This window comes from Astyanax mexicanus, chromosome 3, assembly GCF_023375975.1.
Source record: "Astyanax mexicanus isolate ESR-SI-001 chromosome 3, AstMex3_surface, whole genome shotgun sequence".
Classification (NCBI taxonomy): Eukaryota; Metazoa; Chordata; class Actinopteri; order Characiformes; family Acestrorhamphidae; genus Astyanax; species Astyanax mexicanus.
In genome coordinates this window covers 4740582-4753856 of record NC_064410.1, presented here as the reverse complement: position 1 = coordinate 4753856, position 13275 = coordinate 4740582, and the positions used below count along the sequence as shown (strand labels likewise).

Genomic DNA, 13275 nt, shown 5'->3' with positions numbered 1-13275 from the left:
GTAATTTCTCTATATAATATAGGAGTTTCACATTTTAAACTGAATTTCTCAAATAAAGTAACTTTTCAATCATATTAACCTTTTTTGAGATGCACTAGTATGTGGACAGCCATTGTCCTGTTGTAATAGTGCAGAGGAGTAAGTGTGTGTTCAGTGTCTCCACATACATTCGTTGGTTGTCTTCAACAACTTTTGCAAAACCAATAGCTGAGGAATCGGGGAACACAGACGTTACTATTTTTCAACCCTTCAAGGGTTAAACTCAAAAACAAGGGGTATGGGTACTAAAGAAAATTGGGATTGGGCCTAAGTGTACTTTTTGAAATCAACTACAGTTAAAACACTGTCATACACCCATCTCACTATAGTGAAAGCCTTCAGTGCTATGCTAAAAGCTAACCACCACACAAAATCAGCTTTTTACCATCTTACCATACTTTTCAGCATCTGCTCCCTTGATAACAAACTGGACTACCTCAGACTAGAGATACTGTAAGTACACATCAGAAAGGGCACTAAACCCAGTGAATTGAGCGTGCGCTAGGCTAAAAGCTTACACTAGCCAACAAGCTGCAATTTTTTCAGCTAGCTAACTGCTCAACATGGCTCTCAAAGAGAGTATAGCAACAGTATACTACTATAAGGCTATATTAATGATATACAACATAATATAGTTGCATTGTTCTAGTTAAAGTGCTTTAAAAAAATCAAGAGCTATGTTATGCTGTGCTACTTTGCTCTTGTGGGCTATTTCCAGTGCTATAAACAAGACAATAAAAGCAGAATGTACTGTTTTGTTTCCTGGAGCTCTACATAAAAGAAGAATTAAAATATCAGGGAGGGAAATAGCTGTGTAAAACAGTCACTGCAACCAAAGTCACACAAGTGAAATTTTTGGAAAAGAGATTATTCAATGGCACCTTTTAATTTATATAATTTTGCTATGCAGTCATTTTACAGACGTAGAGGAATTTCCCTTTAAACAGTGATAAGACAAAATGTTCGACCAGGTTACGAAATGCCTGTAAATGTCATGTTTAACAGTCTAAAGCGATCCCACTATGACTGAGAGAGCGCTGGTTTTGAATATCAGTCATGCAGCTTGCCATCCGCTGCCGGAGCCCTGAGAGAGCACAATTTTCCTTGCTCTCTTTGGGTGGGTAGTGTAGATTGTGCTCTTTCCCCTCATCACTTCTAGGGTGATGTTGATCAGCACGAGTCGCTGTGTATTCCTCCGAGAACGCTACTGTGATGCTACTCGGAAAAGCTGCATCAGCAGCAGCAGTTCAAAAAGAGACAGTAGTGAGTTCACATGTATGGGAGGAGGCATGTACTAGTAGTCTTCACCTTCCTTGTGTCGTTGTACCTATCACCTCTAATGGGGGATATACAGCGGAGTAGCAGCTGAAAGGGTGGGACAATTGGCTCAGATAAATTGGAAGAAAATAAGAAAAAAAAAATTGTCAGGTGTGTTTGGCGTGCAGCATTTCTGTGAGCAGCGAGTTGCAGGGCAGGTCTCCCAGCAGGTGGCGCTGATACAGGTACTCCTCCACCTGCAGGCTGATGCTGCGCACTTCGGGCAGCCGGAGCAGCAGCTGGCCGAACTTGTCCGACTGACCGGGGTAACTCTGGAGAGTATGTCCCATAAGTGCTCTGTTCACACGTTCCTGCGTGCGCTCCACCTGCTGCCGGTCCTGCACTGACTTCACATCTGTAATACACACATTTACATATATTTACACACATATACACACACATTTACATATATTTACACACATATACACACACATATTTACACACAATTACAGGCTAAAAATCTGTTTGAAGCCAAGACTCATTTGAAGACATTGTAACTAACAAGTTGTTACAGGTAACAGTTTGAAGAGGAATTGATGCCAAATTGAAAAGCAAACACTATTGTTGAAAAATGTAGATGCGATGCATTGTTTCAAAGTACCGATCTCCAGTAGGTTTTCACGGGAACCAAACACGTAAAAGACAAGCGCGGATACTAAACAAATCGTTTATCAACTACAGGATTAAGCAGATATAGACAGGCAGGGTCAGCAACAGAATGTCAGCGTAAACAAACAACATACAAGAGTGTGTCCAGGCAAAGGAAAATAAGAAAAGAAAAGAAAATAAAAGCTAGGCAAAGGGAGGGTCGGTAAACAGAAAAAGGGTCGGCAACGAGAAAAACAACAAAGAACCTGCAAGGTAGAAGAGGTAGAAGAGCTATACAAGATACACGACAGATTTAATACCAGGTAACTAGTTAATAAAAATGGGAGGTATATATACTAAAGAGTTCAGCTGTGAGCAATCTAGAAGCAAGGTGAACCGGAACGCTGAAGTGTCACATGGCCAGGCAAGTCTGTAGAAATGAGTGCAGGTGCATTCTGGGAACTGGAGTCTTTCACAAGAGGACTAGAATCATTGGCAGGCAGGCAGACAGGCAGTGACAGGTCTGACATCAGTTGTCTGGGGTTCGCTGGTGAGGAAATTTAGGAATTTTAGCCTGGGTCACATACATACAGGCTGGTGTGGGTGTGCTTGGTTAATTTGTTTATGTAATGCTTCCCCTTATTGAGTTTTTCTCTTACTGGTTTCTCAGCCCTGCCCCAATTTCAGTAGTGGGTTCTGATTGGACAGTGATTACATTTTATTTTGGCATAATATTAGGTGCTGCTCCTAGACAAAATGCAATCCTGTGCATTGTGATTTGCTTTTGAACATTGGAATACAATGCAGTTAAGCTGATTGCATTTTAAGTGAAATGCGTGTAAATGTCAGGTGTGGGGGCACCGGGCGCCACTATGATTGTGAGCTCGCTGGTTTCGAATCCTCGTGATGCAGCTTGCCATCAGCAATAGTGGTTTTGCATTTCATTTTGGAACGTATTCTGTATGGAAGTGACGAAAAGCCATTTTTTGTGGATTGCGTTTACATTTTTCACTGTAGTGTTTGCTTTTTTAATTTGTCACTAATTCCTCTCCATATAAAAAGAGGTTTGTAGGGTGTAAGTGAAAAAGGAGAATGTGAAATGTGAGCCCTTTAGTGTTGTAAGATGCTGCTGATGATGCTGCTGCTGACATGTCTTCTTTAGCTAGTTTAAGTATATTAGTGTAGCCTGAAGATGGTGGATCTCCAAAAAAACAGATGTTTAGTGCATTAAGTATTGAGTGCATAATGTTCTACCTGGGTTGAAGAGAACGAGGTACTTGAGGCAAACAAACTCCTGCCGGTCCAGCTGAAGAGCTCTGAGCTTCGACACCAGATCTTGTGCTCTGGAGACCAGACTGCTAAGTGTCGGTCCAGCCTGGGAAAGCACAGTTGACACCTCAATCTGCACAGATAAAAACACAGAGGAGTTAAAGAATGTACATTTTTATTTTTTGTCTTTACAAAAGTGCAGAAATTGATGATGTGTTATAACCTGTTGTCCAGTAACCAGGTAGACGCTGCCGTCTTTCCCATAAGCCACCTGTCTGTACAGGTGATCCAGGACCAGCAGCTCACTCCAGCAGCTCTGCAGCAACACCATCTGATCCTCCACCTGCAAGCCATCACACACATCACACACACTCATTATGTATGAGCATGCATGCACCCTGTTACTACAGTGGTGCTTGGAAGTTTGTGAAACATTAAGGCTGGAGCATCATTAGCATTAGCCACTAACCACAGAACTAGCACTAGCACTTGTGGTTATATGAGGTTAGTATATCAGACTGTAGCCTGCGTGTTTAACGTGTTAAAACAAGCTACATAGGACAAACCGCTGTCAGATGGCATTTAATGGCTAACCAAGTGCCGCTAACCAAGGCTAGCACTGCTGCTAGAAATGCTACAATGCTGGAAACATCCAGCCCTTGTTTGACTTTGAAAGAAATTGTTTTTCTTTTAAGAATTACAGTTTTGTTTACTTAGGTGCTTCCCCCAGTGGCGAGACCTTCTGACTTAGAAAGAAAACATGGTGACACCCCTGTTCCTTATTAGTGTCACTTAAAATGTGCCTTATAGTACAGTATGCCTTATGTATGAAAAAAGACCAGAAAATAGACGTTCATTGCTTATGGGGCTTATAATGCAGCGCGCCAAAAAATACGGTAGATAAAGAGAACCAAATCAAACAATTGAGATAGAAAAACACTTGGTAATTTATTTACTGAGGCAAATGAAGCTCAGTAAGCCCTGTTTTATCTACAGAAAGAATTGATCTAATCTAGACAACATATGCTTGTCTTGCAGGGGTGTGTTATGGCAAGAAAAAGATAATCAGACTGGAAAAGCATGAATAATAGTTGGGCAGAAGGCAGGACACACCCTGGACAGGCCACAAATCCATCGCAGGGTTGACAGACAGACATAGTCAATCACACTTTTACACCTATGGACAGTTGTAAACACATCCAATTCACCTGAACATTACATCTTTGCACAGTGGGAGGAAACCCACGTGAACATGGGGAGAACATCCTCCAGACAGTAATTGAACCCAGACCTTCTTGCACTACCCACTGTGCCACCATGACACCTTAACCCTTGTGTGGTGTTCATATTTTTGTTACTCGTTTACTTTGTTTTGTTGTATTTAATTCAGCAAAATTAAGCAATTTAACATTAAAATGCTTTACACATGCTCGCTTCACCTAAATTGCAAGCAATATAAACAGCTTACATGGTTAATATTTGCCCTTTACCTTTCTTATGTTACATTTCTTTTAAAAAGTGCTACTCTTTTTTTATTAGTTTTTTAATAAAATGTAAAAGAAAATGAATTAAACTCAAGATATGAGTAGAAAATTAGTTTAGTTTCAAATTTACAAATGAAGCAATGTTTATTAGCCCTTGGCCAAACATACTGTATGTAATATAAATGTGTGTGTGTGTGTGTGGGGGCGGGGGGGTGGGGGGGTGCAGTGTGTGTTTATCCAAAATGTGTTTTGATATATGTTTTTCACAAAAAATGAGCCAATGCCAATGAGTTTGAGTTAGAAAAAATATTTTTTTAGTATCATTTGATGAAAAATGAAAACGGGTCCCACAGACCCGAACACCACACAAGGGTTAATATTGACAAATTGACATAATTACCATAATTAGGAAGCACCAGTTAATAATTCTTTTACCTTAAGCTCTTTAAACAGGGCGCAGTTGCGGGCCCACTCCACCAGCCCGAAGAGCGTCTGGTCGGCCATCTTGCACATGATGCTGAAGGTGTTGAGGCAGTCGTGTTTCCCGCGGCTGGCCTGCTCCCTCCGCAGACTGGCCACCACCCGCGCGCTGACCTGCGACTCGTCCGGCTCGCCCTGCAGCAGCTCGCTCAGGAAGCATGCGCGGGTCACCGAGGGGTCAGAGGTCAGCGTGGGAGTGGGAATATGCGTGGGTGTTGTTGGCGTGTGTGTGGAAGGTGTTGAGAGGACAGGTGAGGTGTGGGGGTGTGATCCGCTCGGGATTGGGGGCGATACGGAGACAGGACTGTAGCTGAAAGCCATTTCTCTTTTCTCGTGAGGGAAACCGTGGAAGCCGGGGTGGTAGAGTCCGCTGTAGGGGAGGCCTGGAGCGGCCAGGGCTCTGTCTCTGGCCAGGCTGCAGTCCAGCACCACCGGGAGCTCGGGGGGGACGACTCCGGGCTGGGACTGGTTGAAGGGGTCGAGGGCGGCTGGGTAAGTGCCGGGTAGCAGGTGAAAGTCATGTGATCCAGTTGGTAAAGGCTCTTGTGATCCTTCTAGCTTTACTCTGTAGTGGGCAGCACTGACCTGGTGGAAGACCCCTCGCTGCTGCTTCAGCTGCCTGTCCCGACGATACAGGGGTCCGAATTTGTTGCGTCCCCCTCGCATTCGGTCCGCCCGCACAGCTGTGGAGGATTTCATGAGACATGTTCAGTAAAATTCAACAAAAAGGCATTTTCAGATTTATTTAATCTTAATTTTAATAATAGATTTCTGTTGCAGTGCTGCTTCCCTTGTGTACGGTGGCCCTGAAGTGCAAAACAAATTTACATGCCAAAAAAAACTTAATTACAAAAATCTAAACAAATTTACATACAAAATAATTATTACACTCAAGAAAACAAAATCACCAAAGAAAAACCTATTATACATGGGCTAAAAAAACATTACAGTTCAGAATTTTACAGAATCTACATTACAAAAAGAATACAAAAAGTGCATTTTAAATTTAATATACTTTATGAAAATACACATTAAAAAAACTTTTTCTGTATTTTCATACAATAAAATTTAATATTGATATTGTGGCATTAAATACTGCATAAAGTGCACTTTATTGTATATATTTTTTTCCAGTAGCAGTAATTTGAACACAATATATGCATTAATACGCAAAGTAGTACATTTACAATATACTGACTGTTCACTCTCTACTTCACTTAATAATTCCAGATCAGTAGCATTGCTTCCCTTTTAAAAACGAAAGTATGCTTAAGAGCATTAAAAGTATGCTCAAATAAGGTAAATAATACTTAAATTGCATTTTCAATTTAATATAATTTATTAAAAAATACCCATTAAATATACTTTCTCTGTATTTCCATACAATGTTTTTCAAGCAATATGCTTTAAATAAAATTTTATATTGATATTGTATTACATTAAATACTGCATAAAGTGCACTTTATTGTATATATTTTTTCCCAGTAACATTAATTTAAACACAATATATGCATCAATACGCAAAATAGTACATTTACAATATACCGCCTGTTCACTCTCTTCACTCACTCATTCACTTAATGATTCCAGATCAGTAACACAAATTCTGCAGGTTTGAAAATAGACGTAAAAACTAGACAAACATAACAAAGCTAAAGGTTTGGAGGAGATTAACTGTTTGATTTGTATTTAGAAAAATATTTATTTTAAAATGAAGTTTTATGATTTTATTCATTATATTTTGACATTAGCAGATTTACTTAAGGGGTGACAGTACAAAGGAGCAAAAAGCATTGTATGTAAATGTATTTTATGGGAATACGGTGTAGTATCCACTACCCAGTGTGTGTAACTGCAAACCATGACAACCATTTATTTGTCTCCTTTCTCGCTTACTGTCTTCCTGCACTTTCGCATTTCAGCCTCTTTTATCTCTGCCATCAAAGACTGCTGTTGCCGTAGTTTTATGGGTTCAAAGATAAATGGAATAAGGGCTGGACTGGAGAACACATATCTCAGCATGCTTTAACTTTCACTGACTCACTCGCCTGTCTGTACATATTACACAGGCTCAGGAATATCAGACTGTTTTATTATCTTTACCACAGCTGAGTATACCGCAAATTAGAGTTTAGTACATGGAAATTACCAATGAACCTCAAAAGACTCAAAGAGTACTCAGAATAACCAAAACAGAGCTATGAAACCAATTCTAATCCCAAAACTCTTAAACTATTACATCACAGTCTTGACTGGTTATATATAGTCCAACCCAATATTACACACACTTTACGATTACAAGGCTGAAGACAAAGCTGGTGAAACAGCAAAACAGTGCACTAGAATATGGTGTTGTTGATGCTGGAGAGCAGCTATTCTCCTCAGGACCCTGTTAGTCATGGGAATACAGGATTCTATGGAAAACACATTTTGTGACTGTGGCTTTTCTTGTGTCTATCTTCACAGAGGGGGAGCTCAAGCTCAACAGTAATTCAGTTGAAAATGTGAAACTCATATATTATATAGATGTATTACACACAGAGTGACCTATTTTAAGCGTTTATTTCTTTTATTTTTGATGATTATGGCTTACAGCCAATGAAAACCCAAAAATCAGTGTCTCAGAAAATTAGAATAATATATAAGACAAATTGGTACTTTTGTGTCTTTTGTGTGAGCAGCGTGCCAAGTCCTGCTGGAAAATGAAAGTTGTTTTCAGCAGAGGGAAGCATAAAGTGCTGTAAGATTTTGCGGGAAAACTCTGCACCAGCAGATGACAGACATGACTCTCCAAACCATCACTGATTGGTGGAAACTTCACACTAGACCTCAAGCAGTTTGGACTGTGTGTCTCTCCACTCTTCCTCCAGACTCTGCTCCCTTGATTTACAAATGAAATAAAGTAAAATTTACTGATGATCAGTGATGGTTTGGAGAGACATGTCTGTCATCTGCTGGTGTTGATCCACTGTGTTTTATTATCAAGTCTAAAGTCAGTGCAGTTTTGTTTTCCCGCAAAATCTCACAGCACTTCATGCTTCCCTCTGCTACTGACAACTTTTATGGAGATGTGGATTTCATTTCATTTTCCAGCAGGACTTGGCACTTTGCCTAAACTGCCAAAAGTGGAAATTGGTCTTATTATATAATATTCTACAATTCTTTTCAACAATAAAAGAAATAATGCTTAAAATAGATCATCGTTTGTAATACATCTATATAATATATAATACATGAGTTCACATTTTGAACTGAATTACTGAAATTAAGTAATAAAGTAACTTTTCAATGATATTCAAATTTCTAAGATGCACCTTTATGTAAGGGGGAGGGGACTGCATGAATAAATTAAGGCATACCTTCTCTCTTCATGCCCACAGCCAGGCACTTTTGAAAGCGGCAGTAGGGGCACCTCTTCCTCTGTGCCGGATCCATAGGGCAGCTCTGTCTCTCAGCACAGGTGTAGCGCTTATTATTCTGAACAGAGCGTTTAAAGAAGCCCTAAAGGGAGAGACAGAGAGAGACAGAGAGAGAGAGAGACAGATGTGTGACTCTATCATTGGCTCAATGTGCTCTACAATTGGAGGGCTGCCCTATCTGATAGAGAATGTTATAAAAATGTTTAGCAACATTTAATATAACAGAAATAAACATTCTGAAAATGTGTGACATGATCATGGTTTACATCAAAACGTTATTAAAATGTTTCTAATATAACATTTCTTAGATAGACAAATACTAGTTTTAAGGAAAAAATAAAAATTAAAACATTGATAATTTTTTTTTTATAAAACATTCTAACAACATCCATAAAAAGTGAAAGATTAAATGATAATTGGCCGTCCCAGCTAACCAATTTTTTCGTTTTATAGTTAACGTACTTAGAATGTTCATCCTGTCAAGTTTTCTGAATGTTCTTAGAACATATGTATTTATTTATTATTATTTTTTTAATCATTTTATTTCAATTTTTTTCCCATTTTCTCCCCAATTTGCATAGCCAATTACCCAACCCACTTATTAGGACTATCCCTACCACTAGTGATGCCCAAACACCATGACTAGCCCATGCCTCCTCCGATACATGTGAAGTCAGACTCCACCTCCGAAGTCAAGTTACCTTGCAGCTCTCACAGGTCAGCAACCCATAATGATATCCTGACACTCGATCTCCACACACCGGACAGGCCTCCTCCTGCTCTGGACGAACGTCTGGGTCTGCCTTCAGCTCCACTGCTGAGAGACACAACAGAGACACAAGTTCTTTATTAATTTTCATCAGAACACGAGAGCAGAACTCAGCAATCCACAACCTGAGCTGATGGTATTATTGTTAAAAATACTGTTCAAGTTCCTTGAAAATAAATTGTGGAGGAACACTTTCATGGCTAAATTGGTCAATCTTCATTAATTGCACATTATTGCACCAGTAAGAGCAGTAAGAGTGTGAAGGTTCAATTAGCAGGGTAAGAGCACAGTTCTGCTCTGGAGCATCTGTGACCAAGACTTTGGTCTAAGCAAGTCTTTGTGATGTATCAAGAGCCACGGTATCCAGGGTAATGTCAGCATACCACCAAGAAGAACCAACCACATCCAACAGGATTAACTGTGGACGCTGTAAGAGGAAGCTGTCTGAAAGGGATGTTCGGGTGCAATGTGCACCTCAACTCTCCTGTTTCCACCAGAACTGTCTGCCAGTACAGTAAATTATTTGAATTTGAAGACTAGGTCTGCCTAACAACAGAGCAATCTATATTCTGATTGGCTCAACGAGAGTACATTATAATATGCAGCCGATGGATTGGCAAGCGTGAGAAATACCATGTGTGAGATTTGAGAACACTGCTATACTGGTCGAAAGCTAAGCTGGTCATCCAGATCCAATCATTTTAATACTTGGATTGTTGTGTTTATGGTTATGGTTGTACTTTTGCTTTAGTGTATTTTTGTAATCCACAGCAGTAACTAAACCTCAGTCTCACTATCTTTCATTCTTGTTCATACAGTGAAAAGATACGTCAGCAAATATGAAACAGTGTCGGTGCGCCGTCTCTTATCTCTGAGATTGTTGGCAATCTAGACTGGTGTTGAATTATGCAAGTGCCATGATTTATCTAAGTTTATCCAACAGACATAATAAAAAAAACGATATTTTAAAAGTAAATTGGGTTTTGCATTTTTAGTGCTGCATTATACTGACATGCCAAAATTCATGGGACAGCAGGATGTAAATTAATCAGGAACACTGGCCACAAGATAACATTATCAAAATCCAGGTGAGGTCTGATAGTGAATGGGACATTCAGTTTGTGAAGTTTTGTGAACAACAGAAGGTATTATATATACATACCACCCACCAGGAAAAAAAACTGCACTGACTTTAGACTTGATAATAAAACACAGTGGATCAACACCAGCAGATGACATGTCTCTCCAAACCATCACTGATCATCAGTAGATTTTACATTTCATTTGTAAATCAAGAGACCAGAGTCTGGAGGAAGAGTGGAGAGACACACAGTCCAAACTGCTCGAGGTCTAGTGTGAAGTTTCCACCAATCAGTGATGGTTTGGAGAGACATGTCATCCGCTGGTGTTGGTCCACTGTGTTATATCAAGTCCAAAGTCAGTGCAGGATTTTATTTTCCAGCAGGACTTGGCACACTGCCCACACTGCCAAAAGTACCAATTGGTCTGTTTTCAATGGCTGTAAGTCATAATCATCAACAATAAAAGTAATAAATGCTTAAAATAGATCACTCTGTGTGTAATACATCTATATAATATATGAGTTTCACAGTTTGAATGGAAGTAAAGTAACTTTTCAATGATATTTTATCCTGTTTAACATTGCAGCCATTATTTATGTAAAAAAAAAAAATCATAAAGCCCATAGTGTTGAGAGGTCTTCTCCCAGTAAAAGGATGGACAGGAACACCTGTGGATGTTCTCAGATCTGAAGCGATTAGAATAGAGCGTGCTTTTCTCTTCTTTCTCTCTCTCAAAGATTAAAGCTTTCTCAAAGATGAAAGGTGTAAATACTCTAAAATAGCGTATCAAAAATTGTTTGGTTAGGTTTGGTGGTCCACCAGGTATTGCACAGTTGTTAGGTGTCCCACTTTCTTTGACTATTTGATTCATCGTTTTTTTTTTTTTATCTTTAATATCAATATTTTATCTTCACACTTAACAATCACTTAATGAGGATGTTTTTCCTTGATTTTACCAAATTGAAAACCCCTGAAATATAATCAAGCCTTCAAAAGCCATCAAACTAAACTGAACTACTTGAATTTCTGCACCAGGAGTGAAAAGTTATCCAAAAGCAGTGTGTAAGACTGGTGGAGGAGAACATGATGCCAATATGCATGAAAACTGTGATTAAAAAACAGGATTATTCCACCAAATATTGATTTCTGAACTCTTAAAACTTTATGAATATGAACTTGTTTTCTTTGCATTATTATATTTTTTTTTTCTTATTTTCTGCAAATTAATGCTGTAAATGACAATATTTTTATTTGGAATTTGGGAGAAATGTTGTCTGTAGTTTATAGAATAAAACAACAATGTTTTATTTAACAATTTTACTCAAACATAAACCTATAAATAGCAAAATCAGAGAAACTGTTTTTTTCCAGAGCTGTATATCTAATCACAAATGAATAAACATACTGTATACACATAATAGCCAATAAATTATTTTCAGCATAGATAGGTACAACTTAGAATCATATATTCTCATAGCATCATTTACCAGATAATTAAAATTATTCACAGATTGACTTCCAGCAAAACAAGATCTCTAACCCAAACAAACACCGATTAGCCACCAGTATACAGTCAAATCAACCTGTAACACATGAGTCTGTACTTACATGTTGACGGGCCGTCCTGACCCGGCAGATCCTGCGTGTAGCCGGCAGGGTGCAGGACCGTGGCGTGGGGGTTATCTGAGTGATAGCCCGGGAGGTTCATGGTCGTGAGGAGTGGAGGAACGCGGGACACCCCAGCCTGCCACACATAGCCGTGGATTCCCCGGGACAGGATAGTGAATGGAGAGTGTTAAACAGCTGGTGCTGTGTGGAGGCCTGCTGGAGGACTTTGCTCCATGCTGAGGGTAATAAACCTGCTTTTGGCACACCTTTCCAACCTGGAGCATGCCATCATACAGCAGGACTGCAAGTGATACGCCACCATGTAAAAATTAGTATGGAATTGTTAAAAAAAAAAAAGACAAATTGAAAGTTTGCTTCAAATGTTGTGAACCCTTTAGAATATAGAATTTTCTATATTTCTGCATAAAGATAACCTAAAATATCATCAGATCCTAAAAGTACATAAAGAGAACCAAGTTAACCCTTGTGCGATCTTAACATTCTGTTTGCTCCCCTTTTCCGAAGGGTCAAAAATGACTAAAAGCATTTTTAATTATTTTATTTCCCATTTTCTCCCCAATTTAGCACAGCCAAGGACCCAAACCACTCACTAGGACTCCCCCTATCACTAGTGATGCCCCAACACACAAGGAGGGTGAAGACTAGCACATGCCTCCTCCGATACATATGAAGTCTGATGCAGCATTCACAGCACACTCAGAGGAAAGTGCAGCGACTCGGTTCTGATACATCAGCTCACAGATGCCTTGTGCTGTGGACATCATCCTAGGAGTGATGTGAGGAGAGAGCGCCATCTACCCACCCGGAGGGAGCAGGGCCAATTGCCCCATTGTTTCTCCAGGATGATTTTTTGGATGGCTGGTGTGATGAACAGGAGAAAGGTGGGATGAAATGTCCTGGACATGGGCAGCTGAATACCCTGTTGGCCCTGGAGGCATCCTTATGATGTTTGACGCTGTGTGTTTATAAGAGAGAGTTTGTGTGGCCTTAATACTTTTTCTGGTGTTTAAATGCTTTTATAATTCAAAATTCATAAATGACCCATAAGGCAATCCTTGTACTCTAGTGGTGTACAGCCCACATGGAAACATAAACAAAAACAAAGTATCACTCTTTCTAAAGATGGAGTGGCTTTAAGAAAAGACATAAAATTGAAAAAAGATAGTTTAAGGATATTTTCTACAGCTAAACATGGTAGT

At 39.5% G+C, this 13275-nt stretch overlaps 1 protein-coding gene across 1 annotated transcript; it reads right to left on the bottom strand.

Moving 5' to 3' along the window:
- Positions 1-906: 906 nt before the first annotated feature.
- Positions 907-12242, bottom strand: nr5a5 (nuclear receptor subfamily 5, group A, member 5). The gene is made up of 7 exons (XM_022668082.2): positions 12056-12242; positions 9298-9413; positions 8537-8678; positions 5133-5860; positions 3437-3556; positions 3199-3346; positions 907-1711 (listed from the first exon to the last, which is right to left on the bottom strand). Exons 1-7 carry the CDS (start codon positions 12153-12155, stop codon positions 1464-1466), a joined length of 1602 nt encoding a protein of 533 aa, XP_022523803.1. The 5' UTR covers positions 12156-12242; the 3' UTR covers positions 907-1463.
- Between the last annotated feature and the right edge of the window lie 1033 nt (positions 12243-13275).